This window comes from Thunnus albacares, chromosome 4, assembly GCF_914725855.1.
Source record: "Thunnus albacares chromosome 4, fThuAlb1.1, whole genome shotgun sequence".
In the NCBI taxonomy this organism is placed as follows: Eukaryota; Metazoa; Chordata; class Actinopteri; order Scombriformes; family Scombridae; genus Thunnus; species Thunnus albacares.
Genome location: NC_058109.1, coordinates 35,381,133 through 35,406,926, shown reverse-complemented (window position 1 = coordinate 35,406,926; position 25,794 = coordinate 35,381,133). Strand labels below are relative to the sequence as shown.

The 25,794-nt window shown below is 39.7% G+C and overlaps 1 protein-coding gene and 1 long non-coding RNA gene across 3 annotated transcripts in view; both read right to left on the bottom strand.

The window, feature by feature from the left end:
* The window catches only part of cadpsa (Ca2+-dependent activator protein for secretion a), a 195,071-nt gene extending 177,343 nt beyond the window's left edge, over positions 1-17,728 (bottom strand). For both annotated transcript variants that reach the window (XM_044349147.1, XM_044349146.1), the window contains exon 1: positions 16,875-17,728. In XM_044349147.1, coding sequence (XP_044205082.1) covers positions 16,875-17,528 — 654 coding nt within the window. In that variant the 5' untranslated portion in view covers positions 17,529-17,728. The remainder of the gene's footprint in view (positions 1-16,874) is intronic.
* A 1,466-nt stretch (positions 17,729-19,194) lies between these two features.
* Positions 19,195-25,777, bottom strand: LOC122980827. The gene is made up of 3 exons (XR_006403090.1): positions 25,534-25,777; positions 24,425-24,647; positions 19,195-19,944 (listed from the first exon to the last, which is right to left on the bottom strand). It is a non-coding gene; the product is annotated as an uncharacterized LOC122980827 (long non-coding RNA).
* Between the last annotated feature and the right edge of the window lie 17 nt (positions 25,778-25,794).

Genomic DNA, 25,794 nt, shown 5'->3' with positions numbered 1-25,794 from the left:
TAATTTACCCGTCACATCTGTGTTTTATGCAGCAGGATAAACAAAGTCTGGGCTTCACTCAAATTTAGTGACCAAATCCAAAGGATTATATCTGGGTATGATTGAAACAAGGAGGCCTTGTCGGAAAAAAGTAACAGTGAGATGCAAATTCACACAGAGATGACCTCTGTGTTCAATAAAACTGAATAATTTGCTGTGGGATTTTTTTACCTCACAGATTGGAAAGTGGCAGATTTGCACAGGATCAAGAGCACAGATGATCTCTGTAATTATGACAAATCACATGAGGATCACAGGTAAAGCCAGCCCTGTGCAGATAGGGCTTTAGCAGGTTAACCCACAGCTTCATGAGACAGATTTGTTTAGTTGCTCAAGTCTCAGCTGAACCGCTGACAGCCACACTGAATTCTGTTTCCAGATGGAGCGGACACAATTAAGAGAGCTTTATTGGTTCTTCAATCTCCACCTCTGGACTACTGTTATTTAAGTGATTTCTAAGTTTTCATGTGTAGTGACTGGTTTTAGTTCTTTAATTAAGTTAAATCTCCTACGCAGCCGATGCATTTTCCCTGATTTTAAGACAGCACAGAAAATATCATAGTGTACATTAGGGGTGTGCCTGAATAGAAATACGTTTTTCAGCAAAGCACAAATAGTGGGGGTTTTTTAACGAATATTTGTTTCACACAGAAATTTCAGAAATTATTTGTTTTCAAGAAGAAAAAAAACCCATGTCAAACACCAGCCCGCAGGTCGGTTACATCGCTATCTCAGTCTCTCTCCTCTTCTCCGCTGTTATGTCTACCAGCAGGTCTCAACTAGGGGAGTCACATCAACCTGCTACATGATGCACATTTCCTAATTTGGACATCACTCCCAGAGTTGGGGTGTTCCCCAGAGATAAAGCTGAGCTACTGACACACGCAAAGTGCTCCCGAGGGACTGTCCATAACCTGTTGTTCCCCTTCTCCTATCCACAAAGTTAGGTTGTAAAAAATAAGCAATAAGTGAAAAGTGCAAAGCAATAATCTCCTTTTAAGTTCTTCCTGACACGTTACACGCTGTGCTGTCTCTGTGTTATGGGTGTATAAATAGGTAGTCTGTGATCTGGGAGATTCCAGTTCGAGACCCAGTGTGGGGACTTCCTTCGTAAGGTAGTTTATTCATAAGCACTTATTGTAACACTAAAATTAAAAGCATAATAAAAACAAAAACAGGATTTTTAAGCCTCTTTCCACTTTTATTCAAATACAAATACAAATACAAATAATTTTGCTGCCTCAACAAATAGAGATACAAATACAACTCTGCACATCCCTGTGTACATACTGTAGCATCTCTCTTCCCCATCCTCCATCCATATCCTCAAGTTTAGTTCTGCTTCAGTCTATGACTATCAATGTTAATGTATAGCATAAATTCAGTAAATGACAGATGTATGATGTGAACAAGAGGAACCCATCAAGTATAAATCTGTGCTGTAGATATTAATCACAATCGGATAACCTGATTTGCTTCTGACAGGGATGTTGGCTCTGTGATCAGTTCACTTTGGATCATAAAACAGAAGAATGAATGCTGAATATCAGTATTGACCATTTCATGAAACTTGTCTTATATCAGCACGGCTATCCATCCTTCAGACAGCAATTTAAAGTTGTTTAGCTCTCTGCAGATACAGATATAGATACAGAGATTTTGGCAAAGCTCTCACAACTGTTGAAAATGGATCTTGATAAGAAACAGGATTAGAAATGATTGATCGGTAGCCGGTGCAGATAGCAGACATGATTGACAGGGATGATATGTCTCTGTCAGAATGGCAAATATAAGCAAGTAGCCTGCTGCAAGATAATCAGTAACATCAATTGCAGAGATGTTATACATTTAAAATAATAATCATTTACTTTCATGACATCTGAGTATTAACATGTCAACTCTTATTATCTGTTAGGTGCCAAACTAACAGTTTTGTTGCAAACTAACTGATGTCTGTCAATTTTTATGAGATTCCAGATATTCAAATTTTTGGGAATGGCTGCCCATAGAGATGCAACATATATTCTATGGAGAATATGGGGTACCATTTATACTGCAAATAATGTCTTTTTTCTTGCTCAGTCAAATAATTGATTGAAAACAATGTAACAGCGTTAAAGGTTCACAATTTTTCAAGTCTGTTTTAAAAAAATAGTCAGTAGGATGTGCAGAGAGCCCAGTATTTGTATTTGTATTTGTATCTGTATTTGTTGAGCCGGCAAAATTATTTGTATTTGTATTTGAATAAAAGTGGAAATAGGGGTAAAAATCCTGCTGGATCCTGGATATTAAGGTGTTAAAAAAAAAAGTGTTCATCGATAAATTATCTTGCAAAGGATGTCCCCAGAGACAGCAGTAAGGTGTAGGCCTTATTGCCTTTTTTTTAACCTACCTTTGTGTAAGGTTATGGAGAGTCCATTGGGAGCACTTCGCATGTGTCAGTAGCTCAGCTTTATCTCTGGGAAACACCCCCAACTCCTGGAGTGATGTCCAAATAAGGAAATGTGCGTCATGCAGCAGGTGGATGTGACTCCCCCTTCTGAGAGCTGCTAACAGACATAACACGGCGTAAAAGAGGAGAGCGACTGAGATAGCAATGTAACCGACCTGTGTGCTGTTATTTGACTCTTTTTTTCTTCCTGGAAACAAATATTTTTTTTAAATATTTGTACGAAAAACATTCGTAAAAATCCACTATTTGTGCTTTTCCAAATACCATGTATGAATTTGGTTCCACCCCTAATGAACACTGGATTTTACTTGCTTTAATTGTGTCTCCTGTTCTTACTGGCCATTAGAAGAACCCTTAATAATAAACTTACAATGTAAGTGATGGGGGCCAAATCCACAGTCTTCCTTCTGTGCAAAAAGGCATTTAAAAGTTTATTTGAAGCTAATATGAAGTTTGGATTTTATGTGTTTTCCTTTTTTATTTTTTAGTATTTTGTTAGGGCTGCCAGCTAGGTCTCTCTCCTGGCATTTAAGATGCTTAGTCAGGTTTTCTCCAGTCAGTCTGAGAGTCCAGTCTGGGTTTGCTGCTGGGTTGTGGGTGAATGATCAGCTTCAAATCGATCAGTAGATTGTGAAAATGGGTGTTTCCGGGGCATACACAGGTAGTGAAATCTAGTGATGAAATCCGGGTTATCAGAAACTTCAGCCATCCAAATGAGTCAAATCAAGTAGATATCTTTCAATGTTACAGTCTTTTTAGTCCCAAAGTCCCTCTTTTTGTTACTATACTTCCACCACAGCTCAACAGGGAAACACTGTCTGAGGAAATACAAAGAGGGAATTTGATGCTAAAAAGACTGTCAGTGTGGCAGATATCCACTAGATATGACTAACTCAGACTGCTGAAGTCTCATATAAGCTTCAGATCAACTTTTAAATGCATTACAGTATGCAAATGAATAACAGGATCTGGTCTATAATAGACCATGGACATTTGAGAAAACCAAAAGGGAGTTGAATGTGAGGCAAAGACATTGCGTGAGGTGAAGAAGCATAAAAAAATCGCCCTCCTTCTCTGAATCATAACTGAGTCAAATCTGAACACACAGACATGAAACACATATTGATATAATTCAGTGTAACTAACACCTCCTAAGGATATCATTATCTCCGATGTCCATCGCCAATAAACCTCCATAAATCCACTTAGAAATCAGAGACAAAAGAACCTTCAGAACTTGCTTGAGAATCATCACATTTTTTCAGTACCACAGTAATCCATTGATAGTTATCTGTACATCCATGGCTACACTGCAAACAGGAACTGATAATAGCTCATTCAGCAGACTTATAATGGAAAAAGAGCAGTACCTACCTGTAGCTGACATTACAACAGCCCGTTTGATGAGCTTTTATGGAATCTTGCTTTCCTGATGGGTTTTTCTGTCATCATGTTGGTTTACATAGTCCTCTTATATATTGGTTTTAATGATTCCATCTATCAGATTAGTAAAAACATTTTCAACTTATGAAGTTTTATAAATAAGTTAGGGAACAAAGACCATGTCTTGTACTCATCCTATTTCCACACAAAGGCACACTTTATCTGTTCCTTTCCCTTTCATCTCAGCTTTTACATGACCCATGACAGACTTGCATTGCAAACGCTTACCTCTCGCCTGTGCTCCGTGATCCACATTCCTCGGTGAAATACTGTCCATGACTCTCGATCCAGCAGCACCAACGACATTCCTCCTTCACCACCACATCCCCAAAGAGGCCATTTTTATCGCTGCTGCTCGGAGGAGAGCTACTCCTCCAAACGCCAGACTTCTGATCAGCTTGGATCGAGATACTTCACACGCCTCCACGCAATAGCCAAATCAGAGGCGGCTCTACCTCCCGCAATTAACATCTTCAACCAGACGCTTGCTCACCTCCAGCATTCTCAGGGAGACGGACATCCCGTTCCTCTGAAATGATAATAAAGCCAAAGTTTTCCAACTCTACAAAGACTCAACTTTCATCACTCTGGCCAGTAGCTCAAATCCTCCTGCTCTTCCAGGTTCACTGCCCTACGCCACCTCAATGCAGCACACCAATGACCACACTGCCTACTACAACAGAGCCCATTATTATTGCTCATACTGATTCCGCTTTCTGTCATTATGTTTCCACGTTAACATTTTAAAGCTATGAAAATTCAGACCCATCTTCTCCTCTTTTATTGCCTTATGGTTATCCCATGTCTAACTCTTGGTTTATTCATAATTGAGGCAGAACCACTTTGCCAATTTTCAACTATGGAGATATAGTGTAAAAAACAACAACAACAACTATTTTTTTATGTTCTCTGTGTCTCTGGGGCGCAGTTTCAAAAGAAAAACTCAGCTTTCTCGATCAATATAGCACGCATGGAGTAATTTATTGCTTCAATATACTGTATTTACCATCAACGCTGATTGACTGATTGATCCACATAAAAAAACTTTTAAAAATTTTCCTTTAAGTGCTTAAGGCAAGTGTGGTCTAAGCCTTTTGCAATACTCAGGCCACTCCATCAGGATAGGCATTGCTACTTCCGCAACCATTCAGGGAATCTCATCCTTTTCCCTCCAACAAATGGGCTGCTGGTCATCTTCACCACATTACACATACATTCTACCTGACTCTGACATCATCCCCTTGGCTCAAAAAAATATCCCCCAAGCCCTAAGACTTAAAGGTAGAGTCAGAGATTCTAATCCAATACACTTTTTGTCAAATTCAACAATATCTCCTCACGGTCCACTAGCTGTCTGTTCTGTGTGTGCACTGAAAAAAATCCGGTGTCCATACACAGCTCTGGCTCTTTAAATGGTCATGTTAACACAGTTGCTCAGAGCGAGCCACAGCCAATCAGAAGGGGGCGTTAGCACTCGTGCACAGTCGTCAGAGCAGTTATCTGTATGAGGAAATGACAGTCTCCCGTCTCCAGCCCAGAAGGTGTTTTCTCACAGAACGGCTGCTTCTGTGGACAGAGATGCTGAACACAGGTCCAGTGAGAAGTGAGGAGGCTGCAGAGAGGCGGAGAGTGTGGATGGACTGTTGTGCTCACATGAGACAAAATCTTTTTTCTGCTTGTGATGATGTTTGAGAGGAACAGAGTTGACTCTACAGCTGGTGCATCACTCTGGATTCCACCATATGTCTCTTTGGCCGTTGCCTTGGCAATGTGTATCCATTAATTTGGGGGGCAGAGTTTCTTAAGGAGCACACAGCCTCCATTTCCACCACCGCTTCAGCTGGCCACTCACTTTTGGGTTCCCTACCCAGTGCCACCTGCACTAGGTAGGGCACTCACTTCCTGTATATAATGACGTCATCACACTGCCCACTATAGCAGAGCAGCAGACTACCTCAGCCCTCACTGAGGGCCAGGTCGTATTTCCCCATGTGCCTGCTCCCTCTGTGTCTGAATTGTCTCTCTTTCATCTCTGTGTCCATGGGCCACACATTCTACCCCTACACACACATCCCCTCATCCTTCATCCCTTCATCCCTCAACCCCTATTGCTTCATCCCATCATCCCTCATCCTTTCATCCCTTCATCCCTCATCCCTCCCTCCAGACCCTCAACCCATCCCTCCTACATTATCCTGACTCTCCTCCTTCCATATTATCCATTAAACAGCACCCCTTTCTCTTTGCTTCTTCCAGCCACAGCTATATAGTTCCCTCAACTCCGTCTGCTTCTTTTTCATTCATTCAACCTTTATTTAAATCTCGAGGTATCATTGAGGGCATGCCCTCATTTTCATCGATGTCGACCAACTGTATCAAATGCTTCGACACCATTTTCAGTGCAATTTCCTCATATCGATTCAGTGCTTCAGTCAGCTTTCTTTCCTCCATCACTAGTTCATACCATCAGCAAGCCATGGACCTTCCTCCTTCCAACCCACTTCATTTCCGTTAGCTCCAAAGAACCATCCAGACCACCAGAACATCTATTTTCTCATACATGGTCGTCCCATGGTTTCCGCTCAGTCTTCACATGCATGTCTCCACCCTTTTTTCTCCCTCCCCTCAACCCCCATTCATCCCACCCTTCGACCGCCCTTCATCCCACAGGCTTCTAAAGCCTTCGATGGCCTCAAGCCTTTGAGGTTGGTTCTGAAAAGTTCATCTTGTCTACAGTGAGTTCTAACTTTCAACAATCAAAGTAAGGGATAATGTACAGCGAGTGGGTCATTATTGTGAAATGAACCCCAATAGGGTGATGCAGGACCCTGACGCGAAGCGGAGTAGCTGAAGTCACATCTGTGCCCAGTCACAGACATTATCTCTAACGTTTTTTTGCCACAGGGTGTGGTGAATGAGCTGTAGTTGGTAATCTTACCAGAGTTCTTTCTGGAGATTGATATGATTGGACGTGGTCTTCCAGAGTCTATGAACAGACATGTGTCCTTGGCAATGGTCTGTCATTCATAGCAGCGATCTGCTATTCAGAAATAACAGACCATTGAACGGCATAATTGACCAATCATAATCGGGAACTCAACAAAGCCGTGTAATAAACATTAAGAGCAGTTTGTTTTGGTGAAAACAGTCTTCTCATTAAAGTGCAAGACTTTATACATTGTTTTTCCAGTGAAGATAGCTGTGCACTGTGCCTGATGTCACACACTTGAAGTTTAAGTTCATGCTATCCTTAGCCACTTTTTCACATAGATAAACTGTTACACTTAAGTAACACGTACACAAAAATATCAGTCTCTAGGTAATTGAAAAATGTTCTGGATATATCCTGGAAATTGATGTCTTTTAAGACATCATGGAAACACTGTCCTTGCTTGCATTATTTTGTTTAGACATAATACTATGGTTTGGAAGCATATGGCATTACTGGAGACCCATAAAGGTATGAGAAACAGCCTTGTATAAAAAGATACTGCTGCCAAATTTAACTTGGCATTAAGATTATTTCTGCCTCAAAAGCAGTTTTACCTGCAACAAACATTTAAAGAGCTAAAACTGCAATTTGAAAAGACTTTATAAGACAGGTTTTGATCATTAAAGAAACAACGAACAGCCTCTCTTTTCAGCCCACAGCATCTCATGCCCGGTGCAGTACCACCCACTTCCCAGCTGACTGGCAAATGTGTTTGAGAAGGCGTATGAGCTCCAGAGTGAGATCTAAACACAGAATATCAAATTAGACTTTCATTCTCTGTCTACCTCTACAGATCCTCTCGTAACACACAGACTGATTCTGACTTTGTGTCTGAACTGTGATGCTGGCGTGTTTTTTAATGTCTTGCATTCATGAGCCTTTCAAGTGTTCTCTGCGAGTGCAGAGAACACTTGAAACTGATGACCAAAATGTTTCTGTGATTCCCACCTTTCTTCCAATCCAAAATCAGGACCAGTTTCCTCTTTTGTTAGTGATGAATGAACTGATGAAAATATTTGCACCTAAAAGCCAGCTTTGCTAAAGCTTCTCAGCTGAGCGAGTTCAGCATGGCTGCAAAATGATTAATTTAATTAAGTGGAATGGGAATGGGATGTTGTGTTTAGATCACACAATGGATGTGTTTGTGTTTAAATAAAGTGGGGATGCAAAAAGTACAGATGAAAACTGATTTTTTGAATGAATAAATGAATAAATTATTGTTTTATTCCCAGTCGTTTAGATGCAGCACGCTTCCTCTCCACAGGAAATATCAAACAATACAGGAAATAAATTGTGTGGAATGCAGTAAAAAGAAATAGCACATGGTGGACAGAGCAAACAAATTAATTTGTGAACATGTATGTCATATTAGTTGTGAAGAAGCAATACAATGCCACGATGTTCCAGAAAAACAGAAGAGTTAGAATGTTCAAAGACTGATATTAGCACACAAGCCTATTACACACAGCCTCTTCATTTATTTCAGTGAGATCCTGCGTTGACATCCCTTGTCTCCAGCACCTGAGCTGTAAAAACCTTCCTCAGTATTATAAACTGCTGTGCAGCCTGCAAACTCATGGATGTATTACTTAAACTGGACTTCCTGGATCGTATTTCATCTTCTCACTTGTATCAACACACTCCCACCAACACAGCCCCTTGTATTTTTTTATGCAGCACTATTTTCAGTCTGAACACCTGCTAATGTCAGCCCACTATCCCGAGGAATTATGTTCGTATAGGATGATTACGCACCTCACAATTTACATCCAGAGCCAATGTTCAGTGCCAATGCAAGAGTAGTGTTCCTTTTATTCAGCAAGGCTGAAAGTAAGGGTAGAAACACTGAGTTGGTGGTTGGGAATGTAGTAAGTCAGTCTTTCATGTGTTTGTCCTGTCACAGACCTACGATTATGTTTGCCCTTTTAAGAACTGTAACCACGATCTTTCCCAAACCTTAACCAAACGGTGCTTGCCTAATCCTAGCCATAACTTAAACTGTTTTTTGCCATAACATTAACCATTACATTGCTGCCATACACAGATATTGTAATAAGACTTGGTGTTGGACAAAAAAATTAAAAAACACTGTCAATGCAACCCCCTCATTCATTTCAATGAATCACTGCTCAGCATGGATCGCCATCGATGCAAAAGAAGAAAAAATGCAATCTCATCCAGCAACTCACTGTATAACCAATCAAATACCTGCAATGGCTCATTCCTGGCACATTACTTTACATTGCTTTCCTCGATGGAGACATCTCCCAAGGAGTATTGTATACTGCTGTGCCTGTGTCATCTGATAAACCTTCAGACTCATGAATGTAGAACTCTAACTGAATTCCTGGATCTGGAGGCATTGGTACGGCATTTGACAGAGATGCTTTTTAATGAGTTTTTTGTTGTTGTTGTTTGGGGCTTTAATTTTGAGACATTTGAATGGAAACCTGATGGTAACGCATGCACTATCAGTTTTGTTTCTGTGGTGATCACATTGCAGCAGGGACTGTTGCTTTTTCACTACCACACTGACTGGACATATGTAAAGTTGAAATACTGTGGATGTTATTTGCTTTCAATTTCAGTCACCAAGGTATTACATAGCATATTGATATTTTTTAAAAGACTAGATTGCAAGTGGGCGTAATCAATAAATATGCTAGTAAGCGCAGTCAATTTATGTAGCATTCCTCACTTCATACATGCAGATGGTGACGTTAAAGCCCCTTACTGCAGTGTCTCTCATCATGCATTCTCCAGAGTGGAGGACAACCTCATGGGGACAGTGAAGGATACAGTGTAACATGATGACACCAAAATAACATGTTGACACAGACAGAAAATAACAAGACCTTTAGTGAGCACTGTAGGGGTGATCTCTGCTCTCACCAGTAGCCTTTGTGTGAAATATGGAGTAAACATGAGGATGATCTTTAGCTGAGTATTTGAAACATCGTGTGCTCCACTTCAGCTGTCTAAGCTGGATTTTTATATGAATGTCCATTCACATACGTGCTACCACAACACAGCAGATACAAGAATCCACTATGTGTTCAACACATCAGTTAGTTAGTCAATGTGCATTCATCTGACTGCAGTGGATTGACTTATTACTTAACTTAAAGGTTGACTTTACACTAAGTCAAGCTTTAAGTTTTAAAGTCCCCCTCCACTCAAATATGTGTTTTTCTTATTGTTCCTACAGTTGGATGTTTGGGCTTCATTGTACAGAATGATGTATGTACAGAGTTTGACACTAGAAGGCTGTTTTCACATTCATCTGTTGAAAGTGGAAATCTTTTCTCTGCTCTGATTTTTAGGGATGGGCCTATTTGTGACATCACAACTAGTTTGGAAGCTAATCCTGGTCCAATATTCAACTTACACAAGTGTGATGCTGAAACTTGAAGCCTCTAGTGCACAAATACTGTGAATGGACTTTACAGTGAAGTAGGAGACATTTTGTGTCCAGCAGTTCAACTTCTGAAATGAAATATATTTGCATAATCATAGATTAGATTCTGTAAGCTATATATGAGAGAGAAGGCATATATGTGATTTTAAAAACCATATCAGACATACATTATATTTCTCAATGCATGTCTGAAGGGGATCTTTAAGTTTGAGTCTGTACTGGAGCTTCTGTGAGCCTGTGTAATTTAGCCAGTTGGTACTATCAGTTGTCAGCAGTTCAACCAGACAGACATTTTCCCTCTCACATGGGTTTATTTCAATAACTGTCCAGATGATCCAAATCAAAGATTAGACAAAAAGTCCAAAAATTGAAAACAGATTTGTGCCATAGCAGTTTCTTTTCTTCTTTCTTCTTCCATGAATTGTCTCTCAGATTTATCTTTTGAGACCTTTGGAGTGGCCCAACCCTTATATTGGGAACCACTGGACTAAACTAGCTAACTGTGCAAAGTAGTTCAAACTAGCTGTAGCAGTAAAATGCTGCTTACACATTGATGTATCATTATTAATAATCTAATATTGATATGCTTCACGGCCTTAATAGTTTTTGTTAAAATAAATAAAATTTGCTGACATTTCATATATGTTTCCCATTTTTGGCATGTCCCTGAAGCCACGTGATGACTCTTAAGACACTTTGTCTTATTGTTGGAAGTTGTCAAGGCTGTGCACAGCCTCCAAACCTACGCCCTTACAGTCACAGATCCACAGATATCTGTCTTAATGGCTGCTGCCTGTTGATGGCAGAATCACAAGTCAGCCTGACATCTCAGTTTATATGATTTATAACCAGCACCTCCCCCACTGGCTGAGCTTTCTGTGGTGTGGTCTGTCGCCTTCAGCAGGTGCAGGAAGTGTATTCCATTTACTTTCTATTGTATTATTTCATGCTTCAGAAAGCACAGTTTCAGTAAATGCTAATGGCAATAATCAATCATTACGCAAACAAGTGCTTTTGATTAATTCTGAATTCCATGGTGGATAAGGATGCTATATTCACTAGTTGGATTATACATACACTGTTAAGCAACCAGTGAACAGATCCCATATATACTGTACATAAAGGTGATCAAACAACTTACATCACGATCATCAAACTCTACTGCTAGTAAGCAAGGAACACCCTGCAGTTAGCTATGACAATATATTTTTAACAGACTTTTACTCTTTTTTTACTGATATTAATGTAATACTTAGGTTTGGGACATACATATGTTTATTCTCTTTTATGCCAAGAGTTAGATGTGAAGATTTATGCAGCCAGAGGGCAATTAATTTGGCTGAGCATACACCTTTAAAGCAGGGGGGAAAAGCTAGACTGACTCTCTCCAAAGTTCAAGAATACACCTACCATGGTATCTCCTTTGTTTAATACAAAGTTTGTATTACAAACAGTTTGTGGATTTACAGGGATTTACATGCTGGAACACTTTCTTCAGCGGAGAGCCACTAGGTGCACTGACTTCCTAGTCTTGGCAGGTTGCCTGGCAACCTCACAGTAATGTCAAGATTCCAGGAAGACACTGTGATGAAGCAATGGATGTATTGAGAAAGCTGGATATAGCTTGGTGAGTCAACCCTGCTGTCCCAGTCATCAACTTCGCTACAGCAACAAAAAAAAAAAATCCCCTGTGGCCAAAAAAGTATGTTCCCCATAGACCACCATTCTAAAAGAGACGTCTGTGAAACAGCATTCACCTGCAAACTAGGCCAATTATTACTCTCTGCAGAGTTTTACATTTATAAAACTCTTCCAGAGTCTAGCAAAGCTATGTTTATGTGCGTGACATCATTCCGATGGAAAGTTCATGGGCCAAGCAGAACAAAGCAGGCGGGGCCAGGAACACACAGCAACGTGCACATGCACACAACGAGGAAGCAAACCAGCGCACAGGAAAACTTTGATGTTTTTCTTCCCTCTAGTGGTCAAAAACTGATTGATGCTGCTTTAATGTTACCAGTGGTGAATTTATAGCTGCTACTTTAAGAGATTTGTTATGATACCTGATGTTGCAACCAGATGACAGGTTCTTTACTGGGAGACAACACTAGACTGCTTTCTCTTACTTTTCACCTGAGCTTAAGTTTTACAAATACATTTACAGTTGAGCTGTGGAAACTAACTTCATTATTGATTCAACCTGACAGTTTATATCAGTGGAATCAATGCAGAGTTGCTTGGCTTAACTCAAATTGTAGATGCAATTATTATTTTCAGTATGATGCACAGATACAAACATCAATTTTTCTCTTATTTCAGTAAGTGGCTGTCACAGTATGCTTTCGTGTCTTGGGTCTCTGCCATCTGCACTCTTACATTTTTTAAGAAACATGTTTCATGACCAAATCATCAACTTCCTCAAGAACAATCTGCCAGTGTCTAAGGAAACATCTTATAAATCAAGTTACTGCTGAAAGCAGTGTATTGTGGCGTGTCTGATTTTTGTTTGGGTGCTATAACCATAGTCTGTAGAAAAAAATAATGGACGAAGCCACCATGACATCACCCATTGATTTGTGAACTCCCAATTTGAAGCCTTGAGTTCAGCATTTTGACCATCACCATTCTGGTTTTTTGGAGCCAGAAGTGACCATATTTGGACAAGAGGGTTGAGCTGACCCTAACGCTAGCATTAGCTGCTAGCTTGGTTAGCATGGTGCATTTACAGTCTATAATTAACTGTCATATTGCTGATGGTAATTTTGGCTAGCGAAAAAAAAAAATAGGCTTAAAACAAAAAGTACAACCAAATGCTGAATCAGACTTTTTTAGGTGACCAAAATGTTACAATTAACTTTCATGAACTGAAAACACACTAAAATAGCAACAGCTACACTAATCTGGGGTTACCTTATATAACATACATAACCAATGTTGTCACCGTGGTAGTGACTTGTCAATCAAAAGGTAACCACACCCTTAAATACACCCTGCTTTATCATCTATTTTACTCTAAATAGGACCATAATTTAAAAGAACATCATGCTGTATTGAAGATGACTTAAAACTAATGATTGAGACCATAAACACATCAGGAAAATGTTTACTGAGGTAATGTATCAAGTGAGAAATAGGGTAATTTTCTCATAGACTTCCATACAATTGGACTTCTTTTTGCAACTAGTTGAGTTGCCCCCTGCTGGCCATTAGAGAGAATGCAGGTTTCAGTTACAACCGCATTGGCCTAATTTTTCAGACCCAGAGCTTCTTGTTTGGCTGTAACACAGTGGTTCTCAACCTCTTCTAAGAACTGGACCCTTTGGAGAGGTAGCTGCAGACCAGCATAATAGTTCAGGCTTTATGCATATAGCTGCAACCCAAAGCCTCTTTACCTCTAACTTGCATGTGTAAGTACTGTGACTTTGTATTGGGCTCTGTCAAAACTCTGAGTGCGCAGCAGAACTGTGGCAACACAGATCACTGAGTGTAGATACTGGAGGACTGAAGCTGCTGATATCCCGCTTCTACTACATGACTGGTGTAGACAAGGTTTAGGCTCAGAGCTCATGGCTCATGCTGTTGTTGAATGGCTGTAATACCAACACAGACCACTAGGGCTCCGTGGGCCCCAAGTTCAGAAAAAATGTAAAGGTATCAGTGTGCTTCAACCAAAAAAGCTTGTCAAATGGTCAAACTGTGTCTGAAAACCCCTCCCCCAATCTTTTCTGACATTGGAATTGGGGTTGTGTTTGACAATTTCTGTAAAGTTCTGAAACAAATGATCTGACAATACACACCCACTACCACAGTGACTGGCTGGATGTGTGGGATGAACTTCTCTTTGCAGCTGTCTTTTTTCATTTTACACAACTACTACCGTCACTCTTTGTATTTACAGCTGAGTGCGACATTACAGCTTTACTTTACCGGCGCAAAACCAGTGTTAGGGAAAATGCAGTCTTTATGCAATTTTCTTCAGGCACTGGTCTATTTTTTTGCATCTGCGCCTAACAAACATGTTTGTGCCAAGGTGGGAGGAGAGGCACAGCTAAGGCTGTGTTTATGCTGATTAGGCAGCACAGTGCAATTTTGGTGCTCATTTTGGCATGAAATTGCTTTAGTGTTAAAACCTGCTCAGACCACCTCTTATCACAAATGCAGGGCAATTTTCAAGGCTTTAGTTGGCTGAGGCACAAGCACACAGATCTCTCCAAAATCACAAAACACCTTTCAGTTATGTTACGTATGCCTCTTTTGGTTTGCTCACATTTTCTCATCTAGTGCAGATTGATATGTGCTTCAAAATTATTTTTTTTTATATGAATGAGGAAGAGTCAGATCAATAATACCCACATGTCACTGAGTGTAATCAAACATCAGTACCAATATGCTGTTTAATTGAGCAGACCACGACAACTTTTCCATGTAGTTGATACCAGTAGTCATCACACAACAGCAGGAATGATGGTGTATTTCATCTAAAATCTACAATCTGAAAGAAGGTCTGTGCGCAGATTTTATGTACTAATGGCACAGCAGGGGTAACCTCGTTTAAATTTTCTGACTGGATTGCTAATTGATGATCTGTGTTCTAAACATCAAACTGGTCATTACGGTCTCAACCTCTAAATTTAGACCCTCTAATAAGTGTGCTGGTGGTCATTTTGGAAATTATTGCTCTGTTAATAAGATTTGAAGACTTATAGTGGCTCTGATGTCTGCCATGTGGGCATTGATTGACTGCCATAACTGACAGTTGGCTCACCTGCTGCTCTCCCTGGCTCTGGGACTCGCACTGAGTCAGATTATTGTCACAATATTTCACAAAGTTTAATGTTACTTGATTATGATAACTGCCCTGTTAGCACAGTTTAGCTAAAGTATCTAGCATTACCCATGTGTGCACCAAACGGTGTTCCCAGTAAACTAGCACTAGCTTGGGTCCGAGGTAGCGGGGTGTGTTTCCAGAGCATGACAGGTAACACCCGCACTCCTTATTTAGAAGATCTTGGCTCCAAACAGAAAAGATGCGACCGAAAGCAGCAACTCTGGGCTTTAAACTGGCTCCAATGAAAACCAACAGGAGACGTCACACCTTACTACATCCATCTTTATATACAGTCTGTGATCCTTACTGATGTTCATCCCCATCCCACCCACCTGCTGATTCTGTATTCCTCCTACTAATAATATATTCAGCCTTTTTTCCATCTTACAGTTTGCACCAATGCCTGTGGTCACCAAAAGTGCAAAAATGTGCTTATCATACTCATACTCATACTTATCATACATGTGTGTTCATACCTGACGATTGTGCTTGCATTTGCACTCTATTTCAAGAAAATAGAGTTCTGTGACTGCCTGCAAGGAAAGATTGTCCAATAATGTGTACCATTATCGTCATACAGTATTTGGATGCTTTTCACATCTTGCCCTTTCCTAAGATGGACGATTTTTTACCTCGCTGTTTAGAACAGCTATAAACACTTAACACGTGCCCATAAAGGCCTGCAGTACTGATACAGTACTGCAGACTCCCAGTCGAGAAACAGTGCTATAAAGAAGTCACAGAGCGTATCTTTGAAATGGAATGGTTTCCAGTATTTTGCAACCAAACCAACACATTGGTCTAATATACATTAAGTTGTCTGAGGCCACAGTTAAAGCTTCTTCACTTCATAAAGAGCACAGAGAAGGAGATGTGCTGTATTAAGACACATTACTCCCAGACAGAGGATGTCATTCAGTTGCACTGGTGAGTGGTGTAGAGGAGCTATACCTGTGCAATAGATTGTTCTAAGAAGAGCTGGGCTTGAGACTAGCAGGAGGAGGGCAATTCCCCAGAGACAATACACACATATGCAACCGCTACTACAATGGGTGGGAACAACATCTCTCTCTCTCTCTCTCTCTCTCTCTCTCTCTCTCTCTCTCTCTCTCTCTCTCTCTCTCTCTCTCTCTCTCTCCCTCTCTCTCTCTCGTCATCCTTCCTTTAGCTTCTCCTTTTGTTGTCAACCCTGTCTGTCTTTAGTTTGAATGAATACACGTCTTTGTTTCTGAAGCCTATTTAACCCTTTCTAGCACAGTTTAAATTTGTCATTATCATTCCAGGATGTTGGGTGGAAGGAGAAAATATTTGAAATTAAAAGAGATACAAGTCGACATTTGCTCTCGAGGAGTTACGGCCATGCCTCTGGGAGATGCTTTATGTGTAAACTATCATCTCACTGCACTTCCTCCACCACAGTCGATACCTTTTCCAATAGCCTAAAGTATTAAAGGTTTGAGCTGTACGCCACAAATATGTGGAAAAAACATTCATTTCAGGCTATAATGTAGATTAAATTGAGCTATTTCTTTTTTACATAACTGAATATTCGACCAACACGGATGCAGCAACATGGTGCGACAGTGGAAGCAACAGTTGGTGTCATGTATCTATGAGATGCCTTCTAGGAATGAAAGATGCATTTGAATCACAGCTATGAAGTTACGTCTGGGCTTTTTCTCCTTTACCACTCTGCCCTTACCTTCTGCTGCCTCCTGGCCATATCAGTAGGTTGCTTTGCGTTGAACGGATAGGCGATGCAGCGCATCACAAACACATACAGCTGGAGTCTCTTTTTCCTCTCCTCCTCCTCCCTCTGCATCTTCTCCAGGTCTTCTTTCTCCTTGTCGCTGCCCACCGACGGGCTGGGGCTGGAGGGTCGGCCACCGCCGGTACCGCGGCCCCGGGGCTGGAGCCCTCCGCCACCGTGGCCGTCGGCCCCTCGGCCCGGTGACAGCCGGGCTCCTCCGGTGATCTTCGGGGCCGCCACCTCTTTGCGCTCTACCTCCAGTATCTCATCCCCTTCCTCCTCGCTGGAAGACGGATCCAACATGCTGCTGGGGCTTGGATGGAGACTATACCTGCTGGGAAGGTAAAACTGTAAAAGTAGAAAAAAAAGATGCCGATCAGCTTCAGTGTCAGCCACAGAAGGAAAGAGCCACTGTGGAGAAGCCGCTGTGGAGACGCAAAATGTGACTGATGAGCGCCTCAGACTGTTGCTTCTCAAGAAAAAAAAACTGCCGTCAGACGAGTCAATCTCAGCAGGAAAAATGAAAGTGTTGTAGAGTCGAGTTGCTTGCGTGATTTCCGATGTTACAACTCTGCCAGTCAGTAGCACATAGGAGGGATTTATCATAAGAGCAGATATACAGGGGGAGGGGTCGCAAAGAGAGAAAACAGGAGGAAACGTTGATGTGTTGGTGCTCTGATGCCTGGAGGCTGGGGAGGAAGAGGCAGGGCTCGGAGCTGACCGCGGTGCTGAAACTCGATCCCCGGCTGCTCTGGGATCAGTTTGATCAAGCTGTGAGCACAATAGATAAGCGACCACTTGATGATATCCAGCTGAGTCAAAAGAGGACAGGTTTAGACAGCACCAGACCGGATTCAAAGTGGGTTGGCTTTCACAATAAAAGCGTCGCGGCTGGTTCGTAACAAACAAATAATTAAATTAATGATGAATATAAATTGTTAATTTAATGAATAAACTTCATATATACGTCTGGGATGTTGAGATAACCTATACACAGAAAATTAAACCAACAACAACAATAACAAACATAATGTAAAGAAAAATACTCCCAAAAACAGCTGTGAAGTTTTGACAGGCTTCACCTGGTGTGGGTCCCAAATCAAGCCATAACATCAAAAATATCAGCAGTGTACACCTGAAAATATTTATAATTTTTACGACATAAAAAACAAGATATCAGTTGTTAATAGTAGGATGCCAAACATTTGGCCCATCCAATTACAAAACACCATATATCCATACATCCAAAATATAACAAGACCTCTTCAAGTAACAAAACCAAAAGAGATATATCAGTTGAACAATTGTCCATTTTGACGACCCTCTCTGAACCGACTATTAGTCCTCTACCTGCAGGAGCTTGGTGGGCAGAGTTGGGTCATCGGGAAGATTCAGCTCACTTGGACTGCCCATTTCCATATAAGCTGGAGGTTGTCAGTCATTGGGCCTCTCCCCTCTGACTTCCACCATGTTGGTTTTGGTTGTGTTAAGTTTCATTTATCTTTGTTATATAAAATTCATTTTAATTACAACTCAAGTGTGGTCTCCCATCCTTTGTCCAGCCTTGAGTCAGGTTGTGACAATATACAGTACTGTACGAAAGTTTTAGGCTCCCTAGATGTTTAGATTCTTATCCATTATGCAATACCATCAAGGAGGTGTTTGATTGGTCCCAAATTTGTTCATGACATGACAATGACCCCAAGCATACAGCTAGAGTCATAAAGAACTATTTCCAACAACAAGAAGAATGATGAGTCCTGCAACAGATGGTATGGTATGGCCACAGAGCCCTGATCTTAACATCATGGAGTCAATCTGGGATTACATGAAGAAGCACCTGAGATGGCCTAAATAATAAATCCAAAGAAGAACATTCTTTCTCCAGGATGATTACAACAACCTACCTGCAAGTTACCATGAAAAACTGTGTTCAAGTGAATTGAGGAGAACTGCTGCTGTTTTAAAGGCAAAGCTGCTCATAGCAAATATTAATTTCAATTAGGTTTCTGCTGTTTACTCAACTTTGTAAGAAGTTAATTGATAAATTAAAACAGTTTATAGCAATATTTTCGTAAGCATTCTCACTTTACTTTTAGTGCCTAAAACTTTTGCACAGTACTGTACATGGAAATATTAAATATACTATAAAAAGTTTATAATAAATGACACTTATCACCAACGATTTCTCCAAATAACTGGCTAACTTTAATGTGTTATGTGTCGCTGCATTTCAAAAGGATATAATAAATTAATTTGACTGGAACAGTTTTGGGACATAGTACAGTAGTAAAATCCAAAAAATGGATACCACATCCAGCTACAGTACATACAGTAGTTTTCTCATTTAATCAGGATTCACAAAATTATTAAAAGTCTAATGAGTTAAAAACAACTGACTCCAACTCCAGCTTATAAAAATAATTCAATGCCAATGGGAGAATACACTGTAGACCTTCCTTGGCAAAAGAAGAAACAAATTAAATTTCGACTTTGAAACAAAACAAAGGACAAAGAAGACATCACGTCATTTAGCTAAACACTTCATGGCACACTGCCCACACACTGTGACTGATCAAAGGCTGAGTGGCAGACACAAACAAACCTCCTTTTCCACTTACAGGGTCAAATAAGGACAATGTTCTTGAGTCAATCATCTTATGTAGGACATGTGTTTACTTGAGAATACAGCACTGCAGTACAGTTCGTGTTCAGCATCTTAGCTCTGACCTCACCACTCCCTTCTGAATACACTATTATACTGTGTGATGATAGCAGATACCTCCCCATGGGGGAGGGGACTGGGAGGTGAGGGTGCTAAACAAAGCAAAGCAACAGCATCAGTGGGGATATATTTGCAGGGTAAAGAGGCAGCAGCAGCATCGGTAGAGCAGAGGAAAAGCTGGGCATTTTCGGAGTGCTTTGGATAGGTGATGCAGAGAGTGGTACATTAATGACACGTCAATGTAGCATAGCAGCTCGAGTTGGCTGCCTGCACTCGCTCCAAAGAATCTGATACATCCTGTGAAAAGGCAGAAAAAAACATGACTGTAGGCAACCATCCATCTATGGCATGAAAAAAAAAAAATCTTCACATAATCTATTTTTTTTTATGTGTCATCATGCTGCTATAATGACTTTATTCATCTTTTTTTATGCCTCTTCTGGTACACGTACACACTGGACACACACACTGCAACACACTGATTGAGTGACTCACCATTTCCTTAACAATATGTTGACTGCACATAATTGCTTTGGCAATTGTTTATGAACTTTTGTGCCAGTAAAACTCATTAAATAAGAAATGAATTGAGAGAGATGAGAGAAGGCAGGTGAATGATAAAAAGAAGACAATCACATGATACACAACTGGATATGTAAACAAAACAATACTGAGCAATAACATCAAAATGTCCTAAGAGATTGAGGCCTAGTTATTATAGGTACACTAGTTTACAGTACAGTCTACACTATAATCATGAGTATCCCACAGCTCTGCCTAAGTGCAACACGCAATGTTGTGTAGGAATGTTTGAAGAGACGGAGGAAGGAGGGAACATCTGAAAGCGAGGTCATACGTGGCATCATTGGAAACACAAGAAACCCATCTCAACTGAAACAATTTTGCACGTTACTGTTTACACATATTCAGTAGCCTATTGCTTATATGTCAGTGGTGTACTACCATAAAACTCATATGTTGCTGTGGTTGAAGATGCCCTCCATACTCTGCTGCTGTGAAGTCAGTTGTATATATGACATCCTCTATCCTTATACTCTCGATTCTGATAAGAAAAACTTTCACAAAAAACGTTTTAAAAAATGAGTAACTACAGGAAAGCAAACAGAAGAGATACCTCTTCCAGGATGAACAGATACAATACTTGTATTGTACAAGCTAGAGGGAGTGGTATTACAATATGGAGGAAGAGAATGACAATATTAAGTAAATAAAATATCAATATATAATATTAAGTAAAGAGTAATAAGTTTGAGGTTCAGCCAGGAGTGCAAAAGTGTTTAGAGTGAAGAATCAGAGAAGACATTAAGCAACCTCCAGGTGCAGCGAAGCAGTGGTAGGACCCAGAAGAAGACAGACTACTCACCCACACAAGAGGTAAACTCAAGGATACCATTCACAGAGAGAATTGACAAGAGGTGCCAAGAGAGGATGAACCAGGTAAATGAATACAACACATGATGTAAGAACAGTTATGAACAAAGACAGAGCAAACACTGGCCAGGTTGTATTATCAGCACACAAAGGACACATGGGCCTGCAATGTGGCATTAAAAAATTGTACTCTGTTCATTTTTATACTTGAGTTAGGTTACTTAGTTATTGTATATAATTTAAGCTTTGATTGTATTTGTTTTCTTACCTACCTCATTGTTTTTGTATTTTGTGATTTATTTTAAGTGGCTGCTGTAACACTGTAATTTCCCTTGGGATTAACAAAGTGCTCTATCTGCAATTGTAACATGTAAATAAATAATTCTGGTGCACTCAGAGATCAAAATAAATGGAAAAAATATAAATAAGTTATTTTTAATTGTTTCAATTAAAGCTGGGTGGGTACCTTGCAGAAGGTCAAAAAAAGATGACAGTAATCCAGTTAAACTGCCGTAATGCATAGGCTTTATATTAATGCAAATGTTTTAATAAATAAGAAATACAAAAATACAAATGTGTAGGTCTGTGGTAGCAGGTGATGTCTGCTGCACTAACCACAAAAAATCCCTTCCTAATGCTATTCCATTGTGATTCTGATGCATTCTGAAGATTATATGAGGCTTCAGCAGTCTGAGTTAGAGAAATCAGGAAGGTATCTTTCAAGGTTACAGTCTCTCTATTATGAAACGTCTTTGTGTTACTATCAAGCAAACTAAGCTAACGCTGTCTGTGGAAGCTCAAAGAGGACATTTTGCACTAAGAGCACACAAACTTTGGAAGATACCCACTTGATTTGTCTAACTCAGACTACTGAAGTCTCATATTAGTTTTTGTTGAACTTAGGAAAGCATTTTTATACAGAACACGGACTGTGGATGTTGTCCCCCATCTCTTACATGGAAATTGCTAAAAGGATAATGATGGCCTGATAAAGCCTGATATATCTTATTCCTCTGTGCTGTAGACTTCTGTTGTTGTCCAGAAACTATTAAAAACAGATCAATGAGCCCCACGGCTGCACTGGGTGACATGTTCCGTCACCACAAAAGATTATGGTCATCATAGTTTCTTTAGAAGTGGCTCCAAAGACTGATAACAGTAATCATGTTTTCAATCTCTGGAGAGTAGTTCTGTGGAAGGCAGTGAGCATGCAACGTGGTTGCGTTTACAGAGCTCTACTAGCTTGTTGTGCTACATATCACAATGTCTTGACATTGTACTGAAGTTCTTTGAGAAATGTATAATCTAGTACAAAATCAAGAGGCTGTGATATGTAGCACAACAAGCTAGTTCAGCCTCTGTCTGAAACAGGCCATTTTAGATCATGTCTCTGTAAGGCCCCCCTCCTGATGAGACATTCTGTTCTTATTAGCCAGCTTCCAACTTCAGAGCCTACGTAAACAATAGTAGTAGTAGTAGGATTTAACTTATCTTTCTCGGTCTTTACTCAAAATGGCAAATTCTCAAATACATCCACCCAGATAAGATCCAGAATAAGAGAGTGGACAATGGGAACAACCTCAGCAACAAATATTACAGAACAGACAGCTGTTTATGGACATGTGTGACAAGCTGACGTCATCTCGTCAGGAAAGTAACGAACATTGCAAACAACACGTTCAGGACAGGCTGAAACCTGGGCTATTTTTTTTTTTTTTACAGGGAGCATTTTTACATACGTTTTCCCCCAAGTTCTGAAACTTAATTTAACATGGACATCCAACATCATAGCAGCAGCCTGTACAAATAACAAAAAAAATCAAACCTACAAATCATGCTTACAGGTACATGCCTTAAACTCAGATTTAAAGGACGGGCTCACAGTTTTTCAAGTCTGTATAAAAACAACAGTCAGGAGCCCAAATGAACATTGAAACATATTTATTTTGCTGTAATCATTCCTCCTGTTCATACTGACCATTAGAAGATCCCTTCATATTGCACTTACAATGTAAGTGACGGGGGATAAAGTCCACAGTCCTTCTTCTGTGTAAAAATGTATTTAAAAGTTTGTCTGAAGCTAATATGAAGCTTCAGCGTCCAAATGAGTCCCTCTTTTTGTTACTATACTTCCACCGTAGCTGTTCGAAACACTGTCTGAGGAAACACAAAGAGGGAATTGGATGCTAAAAAGACTGTAAATGTGTCAGATATCCACTTGATGTGACTCAGAACTCAGACCGCTGAAGCCTCATATAAGCTTCACATCAACTTTTAAATGCATTTTTGCACTAAATGACTGTGTGAACACACTGTGGATTTTGGCCTCCATCACTTACATTGAAAACACATTTGAAGGATCTTTTAATAGCCAGTATGAACAGGAGGAATGATTACAGTGAGGAAAACCTCTTTCACTGTTTATATGGACACCTGGCTGTTGTTTTAAGGTGCACATATGTCATTATGCACAGTGAAGCTCAAATACCCAACTAGTAATAATAGTTATAATAATAATAATAAGTAACATCATAGTAATAAGTAAGTAATAATAAGCAAAACACATTTCTGAGTGGAACAATGACAATGACCAATAATTTAATGCACATATGGGCATGTAAATATTGTATTTAGAAAATATTTGAAAAATGTGACTTGAAAAATGTGAATTTCTCCTTTAAAGTCCAATATCAGATTTCATGCAATGATTAAACTACTGCAACACTAGACAAATGTACCATGTACATGATAAGCCTGTATTGTGTTTTAATTATATCACATCAGCTATGAAGTAGTCTGCAGTGTAGCACAAACATAAATATTCGTCTCACCAGTCCATCTTTTTCTTCTTGTTTTTCTTTTGCAATTCAAAGTTTTTTCCTTTTTTTTAACACAACACAAAAACACCAAAGACATTATAAAACTAAAGCCACTGCACAACAACAAAAAGGAAGAAAAGCAGGCAGCAGTGGATTAAGACCTTTTACAGTAAGGTTCACTTGAACAATATTTAAATTCTTAAGGTTTGCATCTCACTTGTTTCAGTACTTACTAATAGTAATTGTGCAAATCTGTGTTTTTGTAAATAAATATCTTTCTACCAGAGTAATTCTATCTCATTAACTGAGATATGTGAGGCTTTGTTTTATATTAAACATCTGCTTACTTTTTTCTTTTTTCTTGTTTACATATTTGATTGATTTTGTAATTACAAGGAGGAAAATGTATCAGGGATAAAATCAACACTATTAATAGTAAAAGGTGTTGAATTGTTCTTTATCCTATACTCTCATTTTTCCCCCTGTATTCTACAATTGTTCATATTGTGTCTTGCAGTGGTCGTGCTTGTGTTCAACTTGAATGTAACATTTGTGATATCACTTACAGATTCCTGAAAGGACGTTTGTTCCAATTGCATTGTCTGCCCTCATGGACTCAAACACTTTAGTCTGAGTGCCAAGGGTGGTCCCTCAGTAAAATCGGTATGTTCTTGAGGGATCTCGTGCACTTTTTGAGTCCTTAAAGCACCCCTGCTGTAAGACTGCAATCCTGCAGTATAGTACACTCTTAAAGTCTGCAATTCTGAACACTTTGTTTGATGGAGGAATCTGCAATTCACAGCAAACAAACACATGAAATCAATGAGGTGAAGCTAGAAGAAAGGGTTACATGAATTGTTACCACGTATATATCCTATGTACAATACATAGAAAGCACTGTGTACAATTGTTTAAAAATATATTTATGTACTTTGGACAAATACATTTTGCAACATATGAACAACAAAAATCCCAAATAATTAATCATACTAATAGGAATGAACATTACTTCACTTGCTATAAAAATGCCTCTGCCCTAGGTAAAGTCTGATGAAGAAAATGATGCCCCAACTCTCATCTCACTATTTTTAGTGCTTGCACCGAGCAAGGAGTTTTATGTGTGTTTTATGAGCTGTCACTGCATAAACCGGAAACAGGTAGCACCGACATCAGACATTTTTTTTCCAATCATGTGACATCCTGTAATACCAAGACCGAAACTCTGCCACTGTCTGTGTTTAAGTGGATGTCATTGAAGACCTTAACAGGGGCAGTCTCAGTGTTGTGGTGTGGTCGAAATCCTGACTGGAAGACATCAAAACAGTTGAATAGTGCCAAGAAGTTGTTCAGCTGCTGAAAAACAGCTTTTTCAGATATTTGATCTAAAAACGGTTTGATATGGGCTTATAATTGTTCATTAGTGAAGTGTCTAGATTGTTCTTTTTTAAGAGAGAAAGCAGAGAGAGAGATGGCAGTTTTCAGACGTGTTTACAATTTGTAGATCTGAGGCCATGCAATTAGAAACATTTTTGAAAAAGTCTGTCAGCAGAATATCAAAGCAGCAGGAGGATTTCAGGTCTTTTATGATCCAATTTTTTGTGGTTGATAGGATAAACTTGTGTTATACTACATGAATTAATTTTGAGTGGACACAGGGACAACACATACACTGTACCTGATATGGAGGCACCGATTGCTTGTCTAAATTTCTGAATTTTGTCAGCAAAGACAAAGGCAAATTCATTGCAGGCCCTGGTGGATAGAAGTCCAGAGGCTACTGACACAGGAGGATTTGTTAGCTTATCGACAGTAGCAAACAAGGCACGTGCATTATTATTGTTTTTGGCGATGATGTTTGAGAAGAAGGACTGTCTTGCATTTCTCAGTTCCAAATGACAGACACAGACAGACAGACAGACAGACAGACAGATAGATA